This window comes from Phyllobates terribilis, unplaced genomic scaffold (assembly GCF_046119375.1).
Source record: "Phyllobates terribilis strain yellow unplaced genomic scaffold, ASM4611937v1 Scaffold_1__5_contigs__length_1240528914, whole genome shotgun sequence".
NCBI lineage: Eukaryota > Metazoa > Chordata > Amphibia > Anura > Dendrobatidae > Phyllobates > Phyllobates terribilis.
The window spans coordinates 534440156-534467983 of record NW_027362761.1 but is presented as its reverse complement, the minus strand read 5'-3'; the positions used below and the strand labels follow the sequence as shown (position 1 = coordinate 534467983).

At 44.4% G+C, this 27828-nt stretch overlaps 1 protein-coding gene across 1 annotated transcript in view; it reads right to left on the bottom strand.

The window, feature by feature from the left end:
- Positions 1 to 27828, bottom strand: part of MTREX (Mtr4 exosome RNA helicase) — a 75970-nt gene that overhangs the window by 34727 nt on the left and 13415 nt on the right. Inside the window, exons 7-15 of the mRNA XM_073680342.1 lie at positions 25002 to 25092; positions 23822 to 23946; positions 8090 to 8188; positions 7900 to 8002; positions 6143 to 6274; positions 5928 to 6007; positions 4970 to 5080; positions 3362 to 3463; positions 3092 to 3217 (exon numbers count right to left, since the gene is read on the bottom strand). Of these exons, the coding sequence (XP_073536443.1) occupies positions 3092 to 3217; positions 3362 to 3463; positions 4970 to 5080; positions 5928 to 6007; positions 6143 to 6274; positions 7900 to 8002; positions 8090 to 8188; positions 23822 to 23946; positions 25002 to 25092 (969 nt within the window). The remainder of the gene's footprint in view (positions 1 to 3091; positions 3218 to 3361; positions 3464 to 4969; positions 5081 to 5927; positions 6008 to 6142; positions 6275 to 7899; positions 8003 to 8089; positions 8189 to 23821; positions 23947 to 25001; positions 25093 to 27828) is intronic.

The window sequence follows — 27828 nt, the reverse complement described above, 5'->3', positions numbered from 1 at the left end:
TTGAAATTAGCACAATGTAGGGGCAGAGAGCAGGATTCCAGCAATGGGTCACTTACTGGTCTGCTATTTGTAGTTTCAGTAAAATCAGTGTTTTATCAGCAGAAGATTATCACTAGAGGACTAGTTGTTTCCTGCCATGTAGTCCTCCTTTGTGCAACTCCACCCCCACCCCCCCGGTCACTGATTGCATAAGCAGAAAGCAGCCAAAGTGTACACAGAAAGCAGCCAATCAGTGGTGTAGGCGGGGTTACACAGAGCTCAGCATTCATAAAACAGTAAAGAAAACAGTAATTTTATCAAAAAGGTAGTGAGAATGCCCAGTGAAGGACATCGCTGGAATCAATGTCTCTGCCCCTACATCATGTTGCTCTCAGATAACATAGCAAAACCTGCGGACAGATTCCTTTAAAAAGAGTGAAAGTCACTGGGGTGAAAGTGACCACTTTTTGATCTTATTGTTTTCCAGCTCCCACCATGAATTTTCCAATTTTATTCATTTTATTTTTACAGTTCCAGAGATATGGGCCTTTCTAGTCAGTGCTGATTTTTACGGTTTTTACCAAGGGGGAGTGGTTTACAGGACTCTCTGGGGGCAGGGGGTGTCTTTGGGCTGCTCTACATTATTACCTTCGTTAGAAAAGATAATAAAAATAATCACTACACAAAAACCGTATGGTGGATTTTAAAAAAAATAAAATAAATGAAAAATTGAATACTCCGAGCAGCGGGAATAAAATAGGAGTGAAAAGTGGCGTTTTTTGATCTGGTGACGTTGGATGGAAGCACATTAGGGCTTTCTGTACATCCCATCACCGACCATCAATGGTACTGTAGGTCACATACGGCTTTCTGGAGATGAAACGTACATGTTGGTGCTCGGTCTATACTGCTGACAAGGCAGGACGATCTTATTGAGGCATTTGGATTTATGGATCCATGTGTTATACAAGCTCAGTCCTCCAAGTGTTAAAGAACAAGTCATAAAGTTCACACGCTAAACTGAAAGACGATTACGGGATTAAGAGGCAAGAAAGTATTCAGCGAGCGAGGAGAGCACATGTGGACGCCACACCACTGACTCACAGACCGCCAACCTGTTGGCAGGATCTGAATTCCCGCCCAAAGGTGAAGCCAACACTAATGTTGTCACAGATTGCAGAAAAGGGAAGAAAATAATATCACAGCTGAAAATGGGCCCGAAACAGAAAATATCACTTCGCTATGAAGGCAAAGTGCACAAAAGGGCGGCAGGGCACAACGTGACTTTTACATGGTGCTCTACCGGCTTTAGCCAAGATGACATTACACCACGAAACTCCGCAGTCACAGGAAAAAATGGTCGTATATGTTATCAGGGGAATACATCGTCTTTACCTTCCAGCAGACTGCGGCTCCCATGCCTTTACCTTCTGTCCTACTAGACATGGAGGAAGGGGCGCAGCGCAGCATCTCTCTCTGAGCGTACACGGCAGGTCACATGATGTGAGACGACAGGAGTAGTAGTAGAATGGAGGGGGCTGGGTCACAGCGTAGCCCTTATATCACATCGTGCAGGCATCGCCTGCGGGCGGGGGTCCCAATCCTGCAGGCATCCCCGGCGTGCGGGGGTCCCAATCGTGAAGGCATCATCGGCGTGCGGGGGTCCCAATGGTGAAGGCATCATCGGCGTGCGGGGATCCCAATCGTGCAGGCATCATCGGCGTGCGGGGATCCCAATCGTGCAGGCATCATCGGCGTGTGGGGATCCCAATCGTGCAGGCATCATCGGCGTGCGGGGATCCCAATCGTGAAGGCATCATCGGCGTGCGGGGGTCCCAATCGTGAAGGCATCATCGGCGTGCGGGGATCCCAATCGTGCAGGCAACCTCCGGCGTGCGGGGGTCCCAATCGTGCAGGCATCATCGGCGTGCGGGGATCCCAATCGTGAAGGCATCATCGGCGTGCGGGGATCCCAATCGTGCAGGCATCATCGGCGTGCGAGGGTCCCAATCGTGCAGGCAACCTCCGGCGTGCGGGGGTCCCAATCGTGCAGGCATCTCCGGCGTGCGGGGGTCCCAATCGTGCAGGCATCTCCGGCGTGCGGTGGTCCCAATCGTGCAGGCATCTCCGGCGTGCGGTGGTCCCAATCGTGAAGGCATCATCGGCGTGCGGGGGTCCCAATCGTGAAGGCATCATCGGCGTGCGGGGATCCCAATCGTGCAGGCAACCTCCGGCGTGCGGGGGTCCCAATCGTGCAGGCATCATCGGCGTGCGGGGATCCCAATCGTGCAGGCATCATCGGCGTGCGGGGATCCCAATCGTGAAGGCATCATCGGCGTGCGGGGATCCCAATCGTGCAGGCATCATCGGCGTGCGAGGGTCCCAATCGTGCAGGCAACCTCCGGCGTGCGGGGGTCCCAATCGTGCAGGCATCTCCGGCGTGCGGGGGTCCCAATCGTGCAGGCATCTCCGGCGTGCGGGGGTCCCAATCGTGCAGGCATCTCCGGCGTGCGGGGGTCCCAATCGTGCAGGCATCTCCGGCGTGCGGGGGTCCCAATCGTGCAGGCATCTCCGGCGTGCGGGGGTCCCAATCGTGCAGGCATCTCCGGCGTGCGGGGGTCCCAATCGTGCAGGCATCTCCGATGCGCGGGGGTCCCAATCGTGCAGGCATCTCCGGCGTACGGGGTCCCAATCGTGCAGGCATCTCCGGCGTAAGGGGTCATAACCTGATAGGCAACGCTCCGATGCAGAAGAACGTGCCATCAGATAACCCCTTTATATGTATGTTAGCCTTTCAATATTCCATCACTTCTTATAGTCAGAAATGTCTAAATTTTTAGGGGTCCAACTTCCATGACCTTTATTATGCCTAAAATAAAGGGACCACAACACAACAACATTCCCTGCCGCCCGCTGTGCGAGGAAATAAGATATCACCCTAATGATTATAATAGCTAGATGCTACGCCGTCCCTTTGTTTCAGGATAGATGGTTGGACCCCCGCCAGCGTTATGGCATATGCTAGCGATATACTGTAACGTTCTAAGAGGGGGAAAAAACCCACTTAAATCTAATGTAATAAGTAGAAGTCACCAGGATCGCAGTACATAACCTTTAGCAGCTGTTTTCCAACCGTGGGGCTCATTTTCTCATCGACCATGAGAATTACTATTCCTCGGTCGTCCATCCCACGCCTCCCGGCACGTCCTGACATCTGAATATATTCCCCTGAAGAAATCTAGCAGAAAAAAAAAATGCAAAAGATATTGATGGATGATCCGGGAAATAATAGATTATATTTGTGTAACTTTTTAGAAAATCCAAAGTAGGAAAATGGAAAAAAAAAAAGTTTCCTTTGCTGTATGAAACGGAGGTGACTCACCCAGCGAAAATCTTTGCCATCAAACTTTCTTGCACTTGTGAATAAGACGGTCCTGGCCGGCATGTTTATACCCATGGCAAATGTCTCCGTGGCAAATAAAGCCTGTGGGGAAATTAATGTAATTTAGAGACGAAACGAGTGAAGTGAGAAACAAAATAATGTTACCTACATACAAAGTACCATAGAAGCAACAATCCAACTACATTCATATTAGAATGTTCTATAGATATACACACACACACATATGTATATTACACACACACACCAATACGAATGCAGTATATACACACACACATATACCGTATTTGCCAGCGTATAAGACGACCACCCAACATTTCCACTCAAAATATAGAGTTTGTTATATACTCACCCCTCCCATATAATGCCCCATGCAGGATGTCACCCCCCATATTATGCCCCATGCAGGATGTCACCCCCCATATTATGCCCCATGCCTCCATACATTAGAAAAAAATAAAAAATAAAAATCAAAAAAAAAATCCAATACTCACCTCACTCCTCCTCACCTGCTGCCGCTGCTCTGGTCTGGACTCCAGTGTCGCCGGCGTCTTGCCGCTCTGCGCTGCCTGTGACGGCTCAGGGGAGGGCGCGATGTTAAGACGTCACCGCACCCTCTGACCTGAGACGTCACAAGGAGCGCACAGCAGGAAACAGCGGATCTGCGGAGGCACGGGGAGAGGCAACTATCCAGCTGCCGGGGCCCTGAGCAAGTGGGGGAGAGGGGCGGACGCTGGCACCGCTCTCCTCCGCCCATAGCCCAGTGGGGTACCCGACTGCAAGTGGGCCCCCCCCGCCTGCTCAGGGCCCCGGCATCTACCCGGCGTATAAGACGACCCCCCCACACTTGGAGGCTCTTGGAGTTTTCCTGAATTGGACAATCCTTTTTGGTCGAATTTACAGCTAAAACAGATGGGTGAACCCATGTTCAAGCGTTTAGTTTCCCTGCAGCTCCTCTACAGGCCAAATACAGCCTCAGGGCTCTTTCACACGTGTCCGGTGTGTGTGGTGACAGTTTCCACACATACCGGAGACACTGACACACGTAGACCCATCTGTGCACATGTCAGTGTGTTTCCACGGACTGTATGTCTGTGTGCTCCACACGTAGACATATCAGTTTTTCACAGGCAGCAAGGATCACAAGGACCCATTCAAGTCAATGGGTCTGTGTAAACACGCACCGCACACGGATGCCATCTGTGTGACACGTACCGGTGCCTGATAGTCATCGGTACTACTACGCTCATCATTGTCCCTTGCTGGTGCTGACTGCAGCGCTGGGAGAAGACAATGATGAGGGCAGCGTTCAGCACCCGGTGCTTGGGAACAGCGCTAACTGTACCGCTGATTCCCAGGCTCCGGTATGTGTGATGGTGATGCGGCACACTGTTGCCACACCGGTGCACACGGACATCTCCGGTGCCGGGAATATCAGGACGTGTGAAACCGGCCTTATTCCAACATCATCATTGTACTGTCTGTGCACAAATGGACCTAGTCCTCCAAAACAAGAGGAACTCTTAGCAGATGATCTCTGCTCCTCTAATAGACAAAGCACCTGCAAAAGATCAATAATGAAATGATTACCTTGAGTAAACCTTCAGAGAACAGAATCTCTATTGTTTCCTTCAGAATGGGAAGCAGACCTCCATGATGTATTCCGATGCCTCGCTTGAGAAGAGGCAGAACATGTTCCACCTACAAATGAAAAAGATATTATTAATAGGATGGATATTTTACAATAAGGCTCTTTGTGTGTATGGATGTGCTTTTTGTTTGCATGCATGAATGTATATAAATACAAAGAGCACATACATACACACAAAGAGCACATACATACACACAAAGATTGTAAAGTATTCATCCTTCAGAACTCTTGGCTTTTGTCAGAGATTAAAGGGTTATCCACCCTTCTGATAGAAGTCTGCAGTCACTATGTGACTGCAGACTTCTGAATCCTGACAGTGTTGTGCTCACGCTGCCATGATTGTCCTGTATTGCATGTGAGACCGGACACTCTGGTGACGCTAAATATGCCATTTACATACATGTGGTCGCGTGTCAACTAGACATGCTAGGCCTCTCTCAATTCACTTGTACGTCTAGTTGGAATGTGGTCTTGGTATGATAGTGTGACCATCACACGCTATCAGGATTCAAAAGTCTGCAGTGACAGAGAGAGCAGACCTATCAGAAGACCAGACAACCCTTTAGTCTTGAATGGGATCCTCATGTCCTTTCCTGATGATGCTGCTGCGTTAAAATATGCCTTAACACATCATTAAATGCCTCATATCTCCCGATGAGGAAGAGAGGCGAGGGAGAACCTCTTTCACTGTAGACATATTGGGAGGACCTATTTAAGGGAATGAGACAGCAGAATTTAGAATAGAATAGTTATGGAGGTGAAATCCTGTGATCAGATTCCTTTAAATAAATTTGGGCCATTATTCCGACATTTGCACAAGTTCTACTAATGGAAATCCCGGGGTAGTGCCAAAGGCATTTATATATTTTTTTTTACTTGGAAGTTTAGAGAACTGACCTGTGGGAGCTTCTTGTCCTCGTCAGACAAACAATCTATGGCGTTATTAAAGACCTCTTCCACCATCTTTTTCTCATCGTCTGGAGGAAAAAAAAGGCACAGAAGGGCAATAAGATGATTTGTGCCTTTGCGGCAATCACAATATAATACACAACAATCCATTAGAAACTGGAATATGACCGAGCCAAGCTCTGCAGACCAATGTGAGCAAGTACCGGAGTTGAAGTCCAGCTTGGACATCTGTAAGGCGTAAGCCTCGCAGTCTTTCTTGCTGAAGCTGAATATAATGACAGGCTGGAAGTTACGCTCCATGATCATCTTCACAATCTTGAACACATTAGACGGACCTGGAAGAAGGATGCAGACAAGGACATTAGATCAGGATTGTGCTGCTAGTAGGAAGGTGGCAAAGAAGGGGGATTAAAAAAAAACAACTTGTTTCTTCTTTCATACTGCACATGAACTGTGTGATGGAGACTCTAAGCGCATCCTCCTGTTCACTTGTTTCCTTGTTACTTCTGCCTATGGAAACCCTGTGTGCCAACATGATCACCCCTACAGCCTCTATAGGGCCCGTTACAAACTTCTGCCTAGTACATGATACACCCTACCCTAGCACCCGCAAAGTACCTAGCCGATTACATGGGCAAAACTTAAAAAGGGTTGTCTGGTCTTAGGCTACAAGTCTGCAGTCAAGACTTTGCATACTTCCTGCCACATTCCGACTAGACTTGTCCGGCTTTGAGTTTCATTGAACGAGGCTGTGCACGTCTTGTCTGCATATGACAACATGTATGCAAATCACATACTCCGATGCCGGAGAATCCTCACAGTGTGTGTGATGTGAGGATTCACAAGTCTACAGTCACATAGAGTGACTGTAAACTTGTAGCCTAAGGCCGGACAACTCCTCTTAGAAAATCGCCTCTGTGCGCTGTTCTGGCATGGCTTTCAGAAGCACACATGCTACAGAATGGGTGGTAGCTCCCTGCAGGCCCAGTATTGAGCAGATGCAATCAGCATAGTCTCCAGGAACGGGCACTGGAACCGCTCTATACAGGGCAGGGGCGGAGAAATCAATGGTGCAGCCGCACAGGGGTCCAGGGGGTAAAGGGGCCACTTTCACCTCCAAAGTAGCAATGAGCTTCTGTCAGACAGAAGTATTGGACTGCACTGGGCCCATATACTGTTCTTGTACAGAGGCCTTCTTCTGTCTGTCTCCGCCACAGATACCGGGCGCTTAGCAGCTGAGCCATTACCAGGGCACTTTCTCCAAGATCATCTCTAGGATTCTAAGTCACAGGTCAGTCTCTGTTCACATGTCCAGTAGTTATTTCAGTTTTTGGATCCATGTGGGGGGGGGGGGGAAATCACAAAAATGCAAAACATTCCAGTACAGGACTCATTTGTCTGAACAGTAACAGAAGGGTCATAAAATGTCTTCTGATTGCCTTCATTCCGTTTTGTTTTTTTTTGTTAAAAACGTTGTGCAAATGGATCTGTCCTTTTTAAGATTGAAGACTATGGGAAACTAGCAAAAATGGATGTTACTAGAACGAAAAAAGTAAAAAAAAAAAAAGGATTTTTTTTACATACTAGATTGGTTACAGCTTGTTGACAGCTGGAGGTGGTCAGAGCCTTGTGTGCTGCATGTACGTTATGTTTATGACCCGTGAACCCGATGCTGCTACAAGTCGCCTTTCTAGAGGCGGTGTATAGTCTGCGGCGCTGTGCAATCCTTCCTCCGGGACGGCTGGATGTGTTAGCGGCGCGCTGCCCCCACCTAATGCACTGCGCAGCACCAAAAACAGGCAAAAAGCCAGTATCAGATGAATGAATGGACCGACAGCAGCTTCACTCCATCAGAGGATGTCAAAGTGCAAACAAAGTCAGGAGATGCGAGTCCGTGTTATAAAGGCTGGAAAATACAACTAAACCCAACAGATTAGAACAGAAGATGCCAGCGTTGTACCTTTAGTTCCTCCTCTCCGTCCTTTCTGATCGCCCTTGGACAGCTCCCCGGAGTCTCGCAGCACTTGCATGGCCGTGTTAAAGTTGTCTTCTCTGAAATCGCCCTTTTAAAAAGTGAACAGAATATTGTGTTTCCGCAGATAATCGCCGACTGCGCCGCTGCGTTATAGGTTAGAATTGTATGAGCTTACATTTTCATCAACCACGAGATGCAGCCCGTCCCCTCCTGCCGGGAAGATGTAATGCTGTAAGGGAGTAGGACGATAGTCCGTGTAGATGACATGACAAGGCTGGGGGGGGGAATATTACATGTTTATGTGGACAATAAGTTATTAACAATGGAAAACGATTACAGTAGTCCTTATAATTTTTCACACTGTTTATTATTCACCTATATTCTTACTAAAAAATGGTATCTGAAAAAAAAACAAACAGGCAAGGACAGTCTGAAAAAAATAATTACAGGCAGAAAACAGAGCGCCACCTATTGGTTTACATGTCTGAGGCAGCCTGAACACTCACTGTATAACGAGCGCCATCTATTGGTTTACATGTGTGAGGCAACCTGAAGACTCGCTGTATAACGAGCGCCACCTATTGGTTTACATGTGTGAGGCAGCCTGAAGACTCACTGTATAACGAGCGCCACCTATTGGTTTACATGTCTGAGGCAGCCTGAACACTCACTGTATAACGAGCGCCATCTATTGGTTGACATGTGTGAGGCAACCTGAAGACTCGCTGTATAACGAGCGCCACCTATTGGTTTACATGTGTGAGGCAGCCTGAAGACTCACTGTATAACGAGCGCCACCTATTGGTTTACATGTCTGAGGCAGCCTGAACACTCATTGTATAACGAGCGCCACCTATTGGTTTACATGTCTGAGGCAGCCTGAAGACGCACTGTATAACGAGCGCCATCTATTGGTTTACATGGGTGCAGCAGCCTGAAGACTCACTGTATAACGAGCGCCATCTATTGGTTTACATGGGTGCAGCAGCCTGAAGACTCGCTGTATAACGAGCGCCATCTATTGGTTTACATGGGTGCAGCAGCCTGAAGACTCGCTGTATAACGAGCGCCATCTATTGGTTTACATGTGTGCAGCAGCCTGAAGACACTATAACGAGCGCCATCTATTGGTTTACATGGGTGCAGCAGCCTGAAGACTCGCTGTATAACGAGCGCCATCTATTGGTTTACATGGGTGCAGCAGCCTGAAGACTCGCTGTATAACGAGCGCCATCTATTGGTTTACATGTGTGCAGCAGCCTGAAGACTCACTGTATAACGAGCGCCATCTATTGGTTTACATGGGTGCAGCAGCCTGAAGACTCGCTGTATAACGAGCGCCATCTATTGGTTTACATGTCGGAGGCAGCCTGAAGACGCACTGTATAACGAGCGCCATCTATTGGTTTACATATGTGCAGCAATCTGAAGACAATATATAGCGAGCGCCATCTATTGGTTTCACATGACCGCAGCAGCCTGAAGACACTATATAACGCGCGCCAGCTATTTGTTTTGCTCGTCTCCAGCAGCCTAAACATTCGCTTTATAACGAGCGCCATATATTGCTATCACGTGACCGCAGGGGTAAAATTCCATAGGGAACTAGTTTCGTGAAGATAATGAGCAGCTCAGCGGCTGATACAGAGGACATAACTGTTGGCGCATGCGCACTGGATTTTCGCGGAGAATGACAGCGAACTGTAAGTAAAAAATCACATGAAAAAAGTGCCCACTCAGCCGCTTTCATTACCCCTCTATAACCCCCGGTACACGGCATCCTCAGGAGCGGGCGCTGAGCTCAATACCGCGGTCACTATCACTGTTTTCAGAATATTTTGTTGAGTACTTGGCGCCCTAATAGCAGCTTACTTCAGCGGCAGATCCGTAACATAAGCGTAATAAACAATATGAATCAGCGCCACCTATTGGATGCACATGGCTACAGCAGTCTATAGACACTATATGATGAGCGCCATCTATTGGATGCACATGGCTACAGCAGTCGATGCTCACTATATGAGCGACATCTATTGGATGCACATGGCTACAGCAGCCTGAAGAGTACCTATAATGAGCCCAATCTATTGGATGCACATGGCTACAGCAGTCTATAGACACTGTATGATGAGCGCCATCTATTGGAAGCACATGGCTACAGCAGTCTATACTCGCTATAGGAGCGCCATCTATTGGATGCACATGGCTACAGCAGTCTATACTCGCTATAGGAGCGCCATCTATTGGATGCACATGGCTACAGCAGTCTATACTCGCTATAGGAGCGCCATCTATTGGATGCACATGGCTACAGCAGTCTATACTCGCTATAGGAGCGCCATCTATTGGATGCACATGGCTACAGCAGTCTATGCTCACTATATGAGCGACATCTATTGGAAGCACATGGCTACAGCAGTCTATAGACACTATATGATGAGCGCCATCTATTGGAAGCACATGGCTACAGCAGTCGATGCTCACTATATGAGCGACATCTATTGGATGCACATGGCTACAGCAGCCTGAAGAGTACCTATAATGAGCCCAATCTATTGGATGCACATGGCTACAGCAGTCTATAGACACTGTATGATGAGCGCCATCTATTGGAAGCACATGGCTACAGCAGTCTATACTCGCTATATGATGAGCGCCATCTATTGGATGCACATGGCTACAGCAGTCTATGCTCGCTATATGATGACCGCCATCTATTGGATGCACATGACTACAGCAGTCTATACTCGCTATAGGAGCGCCATCTATTGGATGCACATGGCTACAGCAGTCTATACTCGCTATAGGAGCGCCATCTATTGGATGCACATGGCTACAGCAGTCTATACTCGCTATAGGAGCGCCATCTATTGGAAGCACATGGCTACAGCAGTCTATACTCGCTATAGGAGCGCCATCTATTGGATGCACATGGCTACAGCAGTCTATACTCGCTATAGGCGCGCCATCTATTGGAAGCACATGGCTACAGCAGTCTATACTCGCTATAGGAGCGCCATCTATTGGATGCACATGGCTACAGCAGTCTATACTCGCTATAATGATGAGCGCCATCTATTGGATGCACATGACTACAGCAGTCTATACTTACTATATGAGCGTCATCTCTTGGATGACAATGACACAATGAGACTAGCAGTCTAACCTCACTGTATAATGAGCGCCATCTATTGGATGACAATGAGACTTTAGCAGTCTAACCTCACTGTATAATGAGCGCCATCTATTGGATGACAATGAGACTTTAGCAGTCTAACCTCACTGTATAATGAGCGCCATCTATTGGATGACAATGAGACTAGCAGTCTAACCTCACTGTATAATGAGCGCCATCTATTGGATGACAATGAAACTTTAGCAGTCTAACCTCACTGTATAATGAGCGCCATCTATTGGATGACAATGAGACTTTAGCAGTCTAACCTCACTGTGTAATGAGCGCCATCTATTGGATGAAAATGAGACTTTAGCAGTCTAACCTCACTGTGTAATGAGCGCCATCTATTGGATGACAATGAGACTAGCAGTCTAACCTCACTGTATAATGAGCACCATCTATTGGATGACAATGAGACTAGCAGTCTAACCTCACTGTATAATGAGCGCCATCTATTGGATGACAATGAGACTTTAGCAGTCTAACCTCACTATATAATGAGCGCCATCTATTGGCTGTGTATGACTTGCAAGAAAACCTAAGTAATTTGTCTACCAATCAAAAAAAACACAAAAGAAAAAAATTCCATCAAAAATAACTTTTATTCGTATCTGTTAAAAATACCAAATATAAACCTAATTTAATAAATCAGGACAAAAAAGGGTCATAAAAAGTATGACGCCAGGTCGGTTTGTTCACTGTAATTAAATAAATAAAGGAAATGACCTAAGGGAATATGGCAGCATGTTACCCTTCCTGGCAGCAGAGGTTGGCACCCTAAGAATTCGATGTGGCGCCAACGCTCAACATAGGCATTGGAATGGGGTACTCTACCCTAAGATAAGTCTATCATCTACATTCATGGTTATACACAATCGTTCTGCTTTACCTGCACTTACTATGTACGAACCCCATTATGGACAAACTGATGATTTCCTGTATTTAATTAAATGCATTAAACATACCAACCGGCCATCATACTTTTAATAACCCTTTTTTGTCTTGAGTTATTAAATTTATATTTGGCATTTTTAACAAATAGTTTTTTTTCTGTTTTTTTTTTGTATTGACTTGTAGCCTAAACTCACGGTATAATGAGCGCCATCTATTGGTTACAAGTAAGTGCCGCACCATCTTCTGAATATATCATCAAAACATGATCCTAGTGGAAAAGCTACACTGTGAGCGCCATTTATTTATTTATTTACTCACTTATATTGCGTCATTAATTCTACAGCATTTTACAGACATTATCGGCACTGTCCCCATTGGGGCTCACAAGCTACATGTCTTTGGAGTGTGGGAGGAAACCGGAGAACCCGGAGGAAACCCACGCAAACATTGGGGAGATGTTGTCCTTGGTGGGATTTTGAACCCAGGACCCCAGTGCTGCAAGACTGCAATGCTAACTACAGAGCCACAGTGCCGCCAACACACTGATCAGTGCGCGGATCCAATAAACAAAAAGAAAAAAATAGTTGTGAGGTTTTATGTGACCATAAAGAATCACTGCTGCATATTGAGGCTCCACAAATGTGCACACAGCAACTTTAATAGAAAATATATAATTATATACCAGCACAAAAAAGCTCAGGAAGAGACTGAGGCTGACATAATACAATCACATTATTGTAAAGGTAACAGCAATACTGAGCGCCCTCTATTGGATTGACATTTCTACGACAGCCTAATTTACTAATGGTGAAGGAGCGCCCTCTATTGGATTGACATTACTACAACAGCCTAATTACTAATGAAGGAGCGCCCTCTATTGGATTGACATTTCTACAACAGCCTAATTACTAATGGTGAAGGAGCGCCCTCTATTGGGTTGACATTAGCACAACAGCCTAATTACTAATGGTGAAGGAGCGCCCTCTATTGGATTGACATTAGCACAACAGCCTAATTAATAATGGTGAAGGAGCGCCCTCTATTGGATTGACATTTCTACAACAGCCTAATTACTAATGGTGAAGGAGCGCCCTCTATTGGATTGACATTTCTACAACAGTCTAATTACTAAGAGTGAAGGAGCGCCCTCTATTGGATTGAAATTAGCACAACAGCCCAATTACTAATGGTGAAGGAGCGCCCTCTATTGGATTGACATTTCTACAACAGCCTAATTACTAATGGTGAAGGAGCGTCCTCTATTGGATTGACATTAGTACAACAGCCTAATTACTAATGAAGGAGCGCCCTCTATTGGGTTGACATTAGCACAACAGCCTAATTACTAATGGTGAAGGAGCGCCCTCTATTGGATTGACATTACTACAACAGTCTAATTACTAATGGTGAAGGAGCGCCCTCTATAGGTATCACATGATAACAGCCTAATCACTCATTGTAAGGAGCGCCACCTATCGGATTGAGTGACTCCGTTTAGAATTCATCAAGAAATACTTCGCGCCTACAGCTAATGTCAGCCATTCATAGTCCCGATGCAGGGGCAGCGCGGTGCGTACTGGTCCGGAGACAAACGGTCCGCAGCCAGGATTAGCCGCACCCTCCCGGGCAGCGAGCAGTCTGGGTGTGAGCTCGTGTCACAGGCTTCTCCCCCGCACTGTCTGCGGTATCCGGCTCCTTACAGCAGCACATTACCGGGGCTGGTCCGCTGCTCTAAGGCTGAGTTCACACGATGCGTATTTAATGCGTTTCCGCGGTGTTTTTGCAGTTGCGGAAACGCATTAAAAACGCATGGTAGAAGGGCAGCAATGTTCCCCAATTGAAATCCGCATGTGCTGTGCCCATGATGGGATTTTTCCGCAGCGTAAAAGCTGCGCTCAAAAATCCGCAGCATGTCAATTAATTTTGCGTAAACGCGGCGTTTTCGCCGCCATTGACTTGCATTAGAACGCGCCAATTCCGCAAGACTGCATCTGTACTTGCGTTATTGGCGCGTTCTAATGTGCGGATGGTACCCGAGTGTAGAGGAGAGGAGACTCTCCTCCACACCCAGGTACCATTAAAAGCTGTAAAAACAAGAATAAAATAAAAAATAAATGTATACTTACCTTCTGTCGGCCCACGCAGCGCTCCTGCTTGGTTCCCGGCACTTTACAGTGAGTTGAAGGACCTGCGCTGACGTCAGAGTCATGTGACGGGTCACGTGACGCTGACGTCGGCAGGTCTTTCATTTCAAAGTTGCCGGCGAGGGAGAACGGAGTGAGCAGGACAGCGCGGGCCATCGGAGGTAAGTATATACACTCTCTCGGGTCACACTGTATAAATCCATGCTGGTTGCATGGATTTATATAGTGTGACCTAGTTGTCAAGCACTTTCCAGGTGATGCTAAAATCGACTGGAAAGCACTTGTCAATCCACATGCGGAAACGCATGTGAATCCGCATGTATTCCGCAGGAAAAACGCATGCACAATCTGCATGCGTTTTTTCTGCCAGGGAGATGCAGAAATTTTCTGCTTCATTTCTGCATCGTGTGCACATACCCTAATAGCTACTGAATGGAGAAAATAAATAAAAACTTTAACAATGAGCGCCATCTATTGGGTGCACCTGAATACAGCAGCCTAGAGCCCGACTATTTAATATAGCGCCACCTATTGGGCTTACGTAACCTCTGCATGATAAAAGGCTAATGAGCGCCACCTATTAGAGTCACATAACTACTGGATAGAAAAGATAACTTCAATAGAGGGCGCACGGTCTCGGCGTATGTGATGTAACAGCCTAAAGACTCAGTATAACGAGCGCCACCTACTGGTTCATACGCAACTAAGGTCTGGCGATACTTTACAATGCACTTTACAATAGAGCGCCACCTATTGGCAGCACATTACAGCTACAGCTGAAAGGGCGCCATCTATTGGGTTCACATAACCACAGCAACCTCTTATTATGAGCACCACCTATTGGGGTCACATGAGTGCAGCAGCCTAAAACACTCACTAGCCCTCGGAGCGCCCTCTGCTGGGCTTAATCAGTGCAGCAAGAAGAGGCCAAGATGGGGCCAACTGCAATACAAATAGCGAAAAAAAAACAATAGTGCTGCATAATCCTCCACAAAATAACACTAAGATTTGTTTCTGTATTTATCTTAATATTTACGTCTCATAATTTTTCTTTGCCAGTTTTATCTCTTTTACCCCCAGATTGAAAATGTAAATGATCCTGAGGTCATACAACACAGATACAGGCAGATCAATGGATTCATGGCTTCTTCCAGACACTAGTTACTTTTCACCTTTCGTCCTGATTTATCCAGGCTGGGCATCATCACAAAAACATTTTTTTATTCAGGATAAAAATCTAACAAACGCCCCTGCCCGCACACTAACTTAAAAAAATAAACAAAACCGAAAAAAAAAAAAAAAAAAACAACATTGTGTTATTGCTGTTTTTCGTCCCCCTCCAATACAATATATGGTAAATTAAACGAGGAAAAATAATAATGAATTAAATAATGATACAAAATAGCTGCCCTCTTAGGCCACGTTCACACATTCAGTATTCGGTCAGTATTTTCATCAGTATTTGTATGCCAAAACCAGGAGTGGGTGATAAATGCAGAAGTGGTGACGTGTTTCTACAACCCCTGGCAAAAATTATGGAATCACTGGGCTCGGAGGATGTTCATTCAGTTGTTTAATGTTGTTGAAAAAAAGCAGATCACAGACATGGCACAAAACTAAAGTCATTTCAAATGGCAACTTTAGGGCTTTAAGAAACACTAAAAGAAATCAAGATTAAAAATGTGGTACTCAGTAAAGGTAATTTTTTTCAGACCAAGCAGAGGGAAAAATTATGGAATTACCCTGTAAATTTTCATTTCCAAAACTAACACCTGCATCAAATTAGATCTGCTCGTTAGTCTGCATCTAAAAAGGAGTGATCACACCTTGGAGAGCTGTTGCACCAAGTGGACTGACATGAATCACGAGAGATGTCAATTGAAACAAAGGAGAGGATTATCAAACTCTTAAAAGAAGGTAAATCATCACACAATGTTGCAAAAGATGTTGGTTGTTCACAGTCAGCTGTGTCTAAAATCTGGACCAAATACAAACAAAATGGGAAGGTTGTTAAAGGCAAACATACAGGTAGACCAAGGAAGACATCAAAGCGTCAAGACCGGAAAGTTAAAGCAATATGTCTCCAAAACAGGAAATAGACAACAAAATAAATGAGGAACGAATGGGAGGAAACTGGAGTCAATGTCTGTGACCGAACTGTAAGAAACCGCCTAAGGGTATGTGCACACGATGCAGAAATGCTCAGGATTTTTTCCTGAGCGTTTCTGCATCTCTCTGGCAGGAAAAAACGCATGCGGATTGTACATGCGGTTTCCTGCCAGCGACATGCGGAAATGAAGCGGTCTTCACTTTCATTTCCGCATGCGGGTTGACAAGCGCTTCCCAAGCGATTTTAGCATCACTTGGAAAGTGCTTGTCAACTTCACACTATATAAATCCATGCAACCGGCATGGATTTATATAGTGTGTGAATGTCAAAAAATAAAAAATAAATATATACTTTACCCTCTGATGACCCCCGGTGTCCGGCTTCGCTCGGTCCCGGCTGCTGGCAGTGAAGACTTTAGGACCTTCCGACGTCAGCGTCACGTGACCCATCACATGACTCTGACGTCAGCGAAGGTCCTTCTTCATTCAACCGCGAAGTGCGGGGAATCAAGCATTAGCGCTGCGCGGGCCGTCAGAAGGTGAGAATATATATATTTTTTATTTTATTCTTTTTTTTTTAATGGTACCTGGGTCTGGATGAGAGTCCTCTCATCCACACCCGGGTACCATCCGCACATTAGACCGCATGAAAAGCGCATCAACATATACAGTGATGCGGATTCCATGCGGTCTAATGCAAGTCAATGGCGGCAAAAGAGCAGCGTTTCCGCAAAATTAATTGACATGCTGCGGATTTTTGACCGCAGCATTTACGCTGCGGAAAAATCCGCATCATGGGCACAGCACATGCGGATTTCAATTGGGGAACATTGCTGCCCTTCTACCATGCGTTTTTCATGCGTTTCCGCGGAGTTTACGCAACTGCAAAAACGCCGCGGAAACGCATGAAAAACGCATCGTGTGAACTCAGCCTAAAGGAAATGGGATTTACATACAGAAAAGCTAAACATAAGCCATCATTAACACCTAAACAGAAAAAAACAAGGTTACAATGGGCTAAGGAAAAGCAATCGTGGACTATGGATGACTGGATGAAGGTCATATTCAGTGCTGAATCGCTAATCTGCATTGGGCAAGGTGATGATGCTGGAACTTTTGTTTGGTGCCGTTCCAATGAGATTTATAAAGATGACTGCATGAAGAGAACATGCAAATCTCCACAGTCATTGATGATATGGGGCTGCATGTCAGGTAAAGGCACTGGGGAGATGGCTGTCATTACATCTTCAATAAATGCCGAAGTTTACATTGATATTTTGGACAGTTTTCTTATCCCTTCAATTGAAAGGATGTTTGATGATGATGACATCATTTTTCAAGATGATAATGCATCCTGCCATAGAGCAAAAACTGTGAAAACATTCCTTGTAAGGAGACACATAAGGTCAATGTCATGGCCTGCAAATAGTCCGCATCTCAATCCAATTGAAAATCTTTGGTGGAAGCTGAAGAAAATGGTCCATGACAAGGCTCCAACCTGCAAAGCGGATCTGGCAACAGCAATCAGAGAAAGTTGGAGCCAGATTGATGAAGAGTACTGTTTGTCACTCATTAAGTCCATGCCTCAGAGACTGAAAGCTGTTTTTAAAGCCAGAGGTGGTGCAACAAAATACTAGTGATGTATTGGAGTGTTCTTTTTTGTGTTTTTCATGATTCCATAATTTTTTCCCTCTGCTTGGTCTGAGAAAAATTACCCTTACTGAGTACCACATTTTTATCTTGATTTCTTTTAGTGTTTCTTAAAGCCCTAAAGTTGCCATTGGAAATGACTTTAGTTTTGTGCCATGTCTGTGATCTGCTTTTTTTCAACAACATTAAACAACTGAATGAACTTCCTCAGAGCACGGTGATTCCATAATTTTTGCCAGGGGTTGTATTATACTTTTCCTCTGATTGTTCCTCACCTGGTTTTGGCTTACAAATACTGATGTAAAATACTGACCAAATACTGAACGTGTGAATGTGGCCTTACAGCCATGTCGACAGGATGATTAAACAGTTACGGCTTTCGGGAGACCAGGATGAAGCCTAAAAAAAACAAAAAAAGCCTGGCCTTCAAATGGTTAATTTACTGATCACAAAGTAAGTGTACAGATGTCCTCCCTTAACCCCCTTCCCGCCATGGCTAATTTTTGCTTTTGTCCTTATTATTTTTCCATCAACACTGTATGGCGGTGGGGTGGGTAAATGTTATTAGTGGGACGAGTTGTAGATGTCAAATGACACCAATCATTTTTTTTACCATTCAATGTAACCAAACACAAAAAAAAGTGTGTGGAAATAAAACCAAACACGCACTTCCACCATTGTTTTTTTGTTTCAATTTGACACTGTTTAGAGTGCGCTAAAGTGACGGGGCCGAGAGCCGTAACTTTTTTATTTCTCTGTGCATACAGCCATATGACGGCTTGTTTTTTGCAGGAAGAGCTCTACTATTGAATGACACCGTTCATTTTACCATACAATGTATTGGAGAATGGGGAAAAAAAAAGTTCAAAGTGCGGTAAAATTGCACCCCAAAACACCCGCCTCACAATTCTGCAATGGTGATATAGGTGGAGTTATAATGGTGTTTACTGCACAGTAAAAATGTCTAGATAACATGATTCTCCATAAGATTACATAAATAATAATAAAAATAAACTATCCATATTTGGTACGTGATGGAAAAAAAAAAGTGCTATTTTCCGTTGCTTACTTCTAGGTGAGCTGATGTTTTTATTGATACCATTTCGGGGTAGATACAAGATCTAAATAGCTTCTTACTGTATTTTTATTGCGGTGGCCAAAAAACCCCCAAAACCCTGCAACTGCTTTTTTTTTTCTTACGGCTCGTACCAATCAAATTAATTAGCTTTATATTTTAATAGGTTGGATTTTTTTCGGATGCAGGGATACCAGATGTGTATTTTTTTAATGGGGGAAAGGAAGGTTATCAGAATTTTTATATTTTAATATACGGTACAGACCAAAAGTTTGGACACACCTTCTCATTTAAAGCTTTTTCTGTATTTTCTTGACTATGTAAATTGTACATTCACTCTGAAGGCAACAAAACTATGAATTAACACACGTGGAATTATATACTTAACAAAAAAGTGTGAAACAACTGAAAATATGTCTTATATTCTAGGTTCTTAAAAATAGCCACCTTGTGCTTTGATGACTGCTTTGCACCCTCTTGGCATTCTCTTGATGAGCTTCAAGAGGTAGTCACCGGAAATGGTCTTCCAACAATCTTGAAGGAGTTCCCAGAGATGCTTATCACTTGTTGGCCCTTTTGCCTTCACTCTGCGGTCCAGCTCACCCCAAACCATCTCGATTGGGTTCAGGTCTGGTGACTGTGGAGGCCAGGTCATCTGGCGTAGCACCCCATCACTCTCCCTCTTGGTCAAATAGCCCTTACACAGCCTGGAGGTGTGTTTGGGGTCATTGTCCTGTTGAAATATAAATGATGGTCCAACTAAACGCAAACCGGATGGAATAGCATGCCGCTGCAAGATGCTGGGGTAGCCATGCTGGTTCAGTATGCCTTCAATTTTGAATAAATCCCCAACAGTGTCACCAGCAAAGCACCATCACACCTCCTCCTCCTTGCTTCATGGTGGGAACCAGGCATGTAGAGTCCATCCGTTCACCTTTTCTGCGTCGCACAAAGACACGGTAGTTGGAACCAAAGATCTCAAATTTGGACTCATCAGACCAAAGCACAGATTTCCACTGGTCTAATGTCCATTACTTGTGTTCTTTAGCCCAAACAAGTCTCTTTTGCTTGTTGCCTGTCCTTAGCAGTGGTTTCCTAGCAGCTATTTTACCATGAAGGCATGCTGCACAAAGTCTCCTCTTCACAGTTGTTGTAGAGATGTGTCTGCTGCTAGAACTCTGTGTGGCATTGACCTGGTCTCTAATCTGAGCTGCTGTTAACCTGCGATTTCTGAGGCTGGTGACTCGGATAAACTTATCCTCAGAAGCAGATGTGACTCTTGGTCTTCCTTTCCTTGTGCGGTCCTCATGAGAGCCAATTTCTTTGTAGTGCTTGATGGTTTTTGCAACTGCACTTGGGGACACTTTCAAAGTTTGCCCAATTTTTCGGACTGACTGACCTTCATTTCTTAAAGTAATGATGGCCACTTGTTTTTCTTTATTTAGCTGCTTTTTTTCTTGCCATAATACAAATTCTAACAGTCTATTCAGTAGGACTATCAGCTGTGTATCCACCAGACTTCTGCACAACACAACTGATGGTCCCAACCCCATTTATAAGGCAAGAAATCCCACTTATTAAACCTGACAGGGGACACCTGTGAAGTGAAACCATTTCCGGTGACTACCTCTTGAAACTCATCAAGAGAATGCCAAGAGTGTGCAAAGCAGTCATCAAAGCAAAAGGTGGCTACTTTGAAGAACCTAGAATATAAGACATATTTTCAGTTGTTTCACACTTTTTTGTTAAGTATATAATTCCACTTGTGTTAATTCATAGTTTTGATGCCTTCAGTGTGAATGTACAATTTTCAAAGTCATGAAAATACAGAAAAATCTTTAAATGAGAAGGTGTGTCCAAAAGTTTGGTCTGTACTGTATACAGCTATGCCACAGTATATAGTAAAAATCACAGTCTCACATGATACCCAGCCACAAGCTGAGTTTCACCAAGGCACAGTCATGAGAAGCATTGGGGGGACATTCAGCAGATCCCAGGCTGTCATGGCGCACGATCGGTGTGTGGCGCGGCGCTGCACCCAAGGCCGTGCGCTGTAAATGTCGACGTCAGAGATTGACAGCTGCATTTAAGTGGAGGTGCATCATAGCTATTATCTTCTAGCAATGATGCATGCTCAGTTTCCGAGCCTGAATAGAAGACGGGGGACCCGGCATACGACGTAATAGTGCGTCATATGTTGTGAAAGTGTTAATGGTTTAAAAAGAATCAGAACTATGAACATTTTTTTTTCTGATGATGGAGTTATAAGAGGGCTTGATTTTTTTTGTGCAGCGAGCTGTAGTTTTTATTGGCACCACTTTTAGGTACAAAAGACGCGTTGATGGCCTCTTACTGTCTTTTTGTGGAGTGTTGGTTTCCAGATTTAAAAAAAAAAGCACATCTGGCGTTTTGAATTTTTGTTTTCTTTATTCTGTTTATTGGGTTAAACAAATTTTTTGTTACATCAGACTTTTTAAGACTTTTTTTGCAATACCAAAATTTTTTTTTTTTTTTTTGGAACAGTGAAATATTTTTTTCATTTTTAAATATTTGTTAAATCATAATTACATTTTTTTTATTCCTCTCAGGGGACTTGAGCCTGCAAAAATACTTTAAAAAGTATAAAAAAAAAAAAAAAAAAAAGAATATGAATCACCCCCCCCCCTCCCCCCCCCCCCCCGAAATAATCCATTATAAAAGCCCCATCGATGTAAATATAGAAAAAAGTTCTAGATCCTGGGAAAGGTTTTTTTTTTTTTTTTTTTTTTTTTAAGCCATTAAAAATAACAATAATAATAAACAAACTTGGTATCACGCTATGTTTTGGAGCATTTTTTTTTATCTAAAGGCTTGAAATCTGAAAAAACACAGGTAAAAAAAGAAAAGTTGCATTTTCAAGTGCAGAATCCCAGAATTTCTTAACTAAACATCTAAAAAAACAAAAAAAATCTGAATCTGCACCAAAAACACAAAAAAAACAAAAACAAAACAGCAAAAATACAATAGTCGGAGCAGATTGTAACAAGCAGCACATAGGAACATGGACTAAAAAACTGAATTGTAATCAGTGACTTGCGCCACCTACTGGTTTTACAGGAGAATCACGGAACACTGAATGAATAGGGATCTCCTTATATATACACCGGGAACACTTAAACAACAGAATATAACTCCAAGTAAATCAAACTTCTGTGAAATCAAACTGTCCACTTAGGAAGCAACACTGATTGACAATCAATTTCACATGCTGTTGTGCAAACGGAATAGACAATAGATGGAAATTATTGGCAATTATCAAGACACCCTCAATAAAGGAGTGGTTCTGCAGGTGGGGACCACAGACCACATCTCAGTACCAATGCTTTCTGGCTGATGTTTTGGTCACTTTTGAATGTTAGTTGTGCTTTCACACTCGTGGTAGCATGAGACGGACTCTACAACCCACAGAAGTTGCTCAGGTAGTGCAGCTCATCCAGGATGGCACATCAATGGGAGCTGTGGCAAGAAGGTTTGCTGTGTCTGTCAGCGTAGTGTCCAGAGGCTGGAGGTGCTACCAGGAGACAGCCAAGTACACCAGGAGACGTGGAGGGGGCCGTAGGAGGGTAACAACCCAGCAGCAGGACCGCTACCTCCGCCTTTGTGCAAGGAGGAACAGGAGGAGCACTGCCAGAGCCCTGCAAAATGACCTCCAGCAGGCCACAAATGTGCATGTGTCTGCACAAACGGTTAGAAACCGACTCCATTAGGGTGGTATGAGGGCCCGACGTCCACAGATGGGGGTTGCGCTCACAGCCCAACACCGTGCAGGATGCTTGGCATTTGCCACAGAACACCAGGATTGGCAAAGTCGCCACTGGCGCTCTGTGCTCTTCACAGATGAAAGCCGGTTCACACTGAGCACGTGACAGACGTGACAGTCTGGAGACGCCGTGGAGAGCGATCTGCTGCCTTCAACATCCTTCAGCATGACCGGTATGGCAGTGCGTTAGTAATGGTGTGGGGTGGCATTTCTTTAGAGGGCCGCACAGCCCTCCATGTGCTCGCCAGAGGTAGCCTGACTGCCATTAGGTACCGAGATGAGATCCTCAGACCCCTTGTGAGACCATATGCTGGTGCGGTTGGACCTGGGTTCCTCCTAATGCAGGACAATGCCAGATCTCATGTGGCTGGAGTGTGTCAGCAGTTCCTGCAAGATGAAGGCATTGAAGATATGGACTGGCCCGCCCTTTCCCCAGACCTGAATCCGATTGAGCACATCTGGGACATCATGTCTCGCTCCATCCACCAACGTCACGTTGCACCACAGACTGTCCAGGAGTTGGCGGATGCTTTAGTCCAGGTCTGGGAGGAGATCCCACAGGAGACCATCCGCAACCTCATCAGGAGCATGCCCAGGCGTTGTAGGGAGGTCATACAGGCACGTGGAGGCCACACACAATACTGAGCCTCATTTTGACTTGTTTTAAGGACATTACATCAAAGTTGGATCAGCCTGTAGTGTGTTTTTCCACTTTAATTTTGGGGGTGACTCCAAATTCAGGCCTCCATTGGTTAATAAATTTCATTTCCATTGATGATTTTTGTGTGATTTTGTTGTCAGCACATTCAACTTTGTACAGAACAAAGTATTCAATGAGAATATTTCATTCATTCAGATCTAGGATGTGTCATTTGAGTGTTCCCTTTATTTTTTTGAGCAGTGTATGTTATAGGAGCATATGGTCACAATCTTACAACCAGGAAAACACAGAGATAATTAATGGTGACACAGATGTCAGTATAATCATCCTTAAAACTGAGCAGCACAGTGATTAAATGTAATCACTCCGTCCCCCCCGAGCGCTGCTGGCATCTTACCTGTTTATGTAGATGGCAGATCCATTCAGCGAACTGACGAGCATTGGGAATGGTGGCAGAAAGAAAGACATAGTGAACATTGTCTGGCAGAAGAATGATGGTCTCTTCCCAGACGACGCCTCGCTCTGGTGAGGAGATGCAGGAAAAAAATAAATAAATAAATATTAGACATTTAATTCATCATTCTGGCCACACTCTAAAAATAACATTTTTCAGTTGAAAGATTTAATGGGGTTTCCCAGGATTCGAACAAATATTCTTTTTTTCTCCCCCTTAAGAAAAAATACAGCACCACGACAGTTGGTGCTTATAAGATTCTATGGAGAAAGAAGGTTGGAGGAGGAGTAGGAGCTCGAGGCAGACACAGACATTCTGCTGCAAGTTCTCCTGGAATGACAGTTTCACTTTCAAGGGGTTCCTTGATCTTCTGCTAAAAGTCTGCAGTCACTCACTGTACGTGAATCCTTACAGTGCTCCGATATTGCTGGCGAGAGCATGACTGCAAGTATGAAGCCTCACTCAATATAAGTGAATTGCAAAAAGCATACTTGTAGTCACATGACTGCTTGCTCTTATAGCAATACCAGAAAATCCGGACCGGGGTGCAGTAGGCACACTGTGAGGATTTGGTAGTCTGCAATTACATAGGTTGACTGCAGACATACTAGAAGACCGGGAGACCTCTTTAAAAATAAGTTCCAGCCAACTACCTGCCGATCATAGACCGCTCCTGCCAGCGATTCAGCTGTTCCATGTCAGTAGAGCAGCTCTTCTTCTATTGGACTGCTCTATCGACAGGGTGTGACTGCTGATGTCATGCTGATTTACTGGCAGCTCTCCGCAGTTTGGCAGCGGGGAGCCGGCTGTCAATCAGCATTACGTCACCAGTCACGCCCCTCAAAAATGCAGAAGAGAAGCCCTGTCCATACATAACGTCAGCGGAAGCCGTTGCATCACCGGTAGGTGCGGTCTGTGACAACATTGTTAGCAACTACCCAATAACACTTTTTTTTTGAGTTGTTAAAAGCGCATATAAAAACCAAACAAACCAACACAACCCAACCCAACCCGTGCCGTGCCGTGCCCAGGTAGTGCTTAAGGAAACATGCGAGGAATACCGCATACATGCAGATTAAACCACACCGCGCTATTAAGCAATAAATATAATACTTCTCCATACCAGAGTCTCTCATGTAGTGAATCTCATCGAAAATGACCCAGGCCACTTCTCTCATGACCTCCGAGCCTCGGTACAACATGCTGCGCAAAATCTGTACAGGAAAATGAAAACATTTCATTATACCTCAAACATATACAGTAAGAACTCGACAAATAAAGTGACTTTGTGATGTCTATGGAAACATTGGACTTTTGAGTCAAAATCCATCATCTTATGAATATATTCCTTTGGGTCTCTGCAATTAAGAGAGGTCTAGCACATTTTTAGGGTCCTTTACCGATAGAGACCCTCTTTTCATTTCTGACCTGTGCACTTTATGTGGAATTAAAGGGGTATTCCTAGATTGTAGCTTGCGAGCAGGGCCCTCACTCCTCCTGGTATCTGTTAATTTATGTGACTATTGTTATTCTGTAACATCTTTTATTGTCTGTAAAATGTGAAGTGCTGCGGAATATGTTGGCGCTATAGAAAAAAAAATTATTATTCCCGTCTCCAAGATCCTATCCCAATATGCAGGGGATGTAAAAATAATTAGCAAACAGCTACAATTAGAAATGTAGTATAGTTCTTCTGATTTGCTACGTCGCTTACCCCCTAGGGCATTGCAGTAACTTAGATATCCATGGTTAGGACCACTAACAACTAACTGACTGCCATTATGAGTTGTCGTAACCATGGACATCTAAGCAACTGCAATGCCTTGCACATGAGTTAAGCGACAGAGCTAATCAGAAGAACTATTCTACATTTCAAATTGGAGGCATTTGCTAATATTATTATTAGACCCACTACATATTGGGATAGGAACTTGGAGATTGGAATAGCCCTTTAACCCAGCAATTCTGAGATAGTTTTATCGGACACACTTTGTACCTTATGTTAGTGGCAAATTTAAGTAGATATTTTTTTTTATATAAATAAATGTTAAACATCTGAAATTTTGCAGAAAATCTAAAAAAAAAAAAAAAAAAATTGTGATCTAAGGGCGTAAAAATTGAAAGCAACATTTACCACATGTCTAATTTACGTCGGCATTCAGTTTTAAAACTTTTTATGTTCTTAGGGATCAAAGTTTAGCAGTAACTTTTCAATTCTTTTCAAGGAAATTTACAAACCCTATTTTTTAGGGACCGTTTTACTTTTGAACTGACATTGAGGGGCCTAAAGGTCAAAAAACCTGCAAACAAGACCCTATTTTAAAAGCTGCACCCTACAAATTTTCAAAACTGTATTTAACAAATGTATTAACCCTTCAGGTGCTTGATAAGTATTAATTCAAAGGCGAATTAAATTACTTTTTTCACAAGAATAATAGCGAAAAATGGACCTCACAGTTGATGCGTCATTTCTTCCAAATGCAGCGATAGCCCTTGTATGGTCAAAAAACTACTGTCTGGGTGCAAAGAAGGGCTCAGAAAGGAAGGAGCACAATTTGACTTTTAAAGAGTGAATCTGGCTGGAATCAATAGCGGACGCCATGTCGCATTTGCAGAGTCCACGATATGCCAGGACAGCAGAGTTTCTGGAGTAGTCTGTAGGCACCATTTGCAGGGCCCTAGACTGCCAACCAATCAGCTGAATACTACTCTAGCAACAGCCCGAACTAAGTCATGTATGAGCTGAATTGCTAGTTGGTCGTTGCCGAGTCCTGCAGTACATTGACATCAATGGGAGATAAAGTGCGGTAGTCGTCTGTGGCCTGTTTAAGTCCTGTTTCAGCTGATTGATGGGTGTGCCATGTGTAAGAATTCTAGCAAATAGCTCATCAATGATTAGATGTGAAAAAACACACTTTTAAAGGGTTTGTCCGGTCTTTGGATGAGCACTGTGAGGATTTTCCGATGCCGGGAGCATCACTCCAAGGATGCACGTCGCATACATGTGGTCACGTGCTGACTATACAAGCGGCCTCACTCAATACAAGTGTATTAAGCGAGGCCAGACGCAACGCCTAGTCAGAATGCTACCAAAAGCAACGTCTAGTCGGAATGCGACCAGTTCAAATCACATACTTGCAGTCACAAGACTACCTGTTCCCAGCGCCGGCAGCAGAGAATCCTCACAGTACACAGGGCGCGCGATGTGAGGACTCATGTCTGGAGTCACATAGAGTAGATTTGTAGCCTAAGGCCGAACAATCCCTATAAGTGTGTTCTCCCCTGTATAGCAATGACCCTCTGAGGGGCTCAGAAATTAGGACATTGGCTTTAAGAAAGTGACTTTTACTGGATTGTTCTTTGTTTTCACTGTTCCAGCGCCTCTGAGCTACTAATAAGTTGGAGTAACGTTTCCCCTTGTGGAGAATGACATACCGGCTCTGGCATGTCAAGGTAAGGAGGCTTATTCGCCGTGCAATGCTTCTCTGGGAAATTTAATATGCAAATTGCCTCTTCAGAGAAAAAGAGGACTTGAACTCTATAGTGCCACCTATTGGAAGTAGCAATCCAAAAAGTAACAATCAACCCTTTATGCAATTTGCATAATAAGTTGGAAAAACATTTCTGCTAACAGATGACATATCTGATTAGGGGCTTGTTTTTTTGCAAGCTACTTCAATGCCCTGCTCATGTGGTAAGTGACATAGCTAATCAGAAAAACTTTACTACATTTCTAACTGGAGGTAATATTATTATTATTACATATACTACATATTGGGATATGATATTGGAGATGGGAATATCCCTTTAACGATACATCCATTCGAGCGAACGGTTGCATTATGTGTACAGTTTGTGTTGGAAATCTGGTGACTGATCCTCCAAGATATATAAATGAAATTCAGTGGCAATAAGAAAAGCATTGTCTCAGGGTGCCGAGTACGTATCAC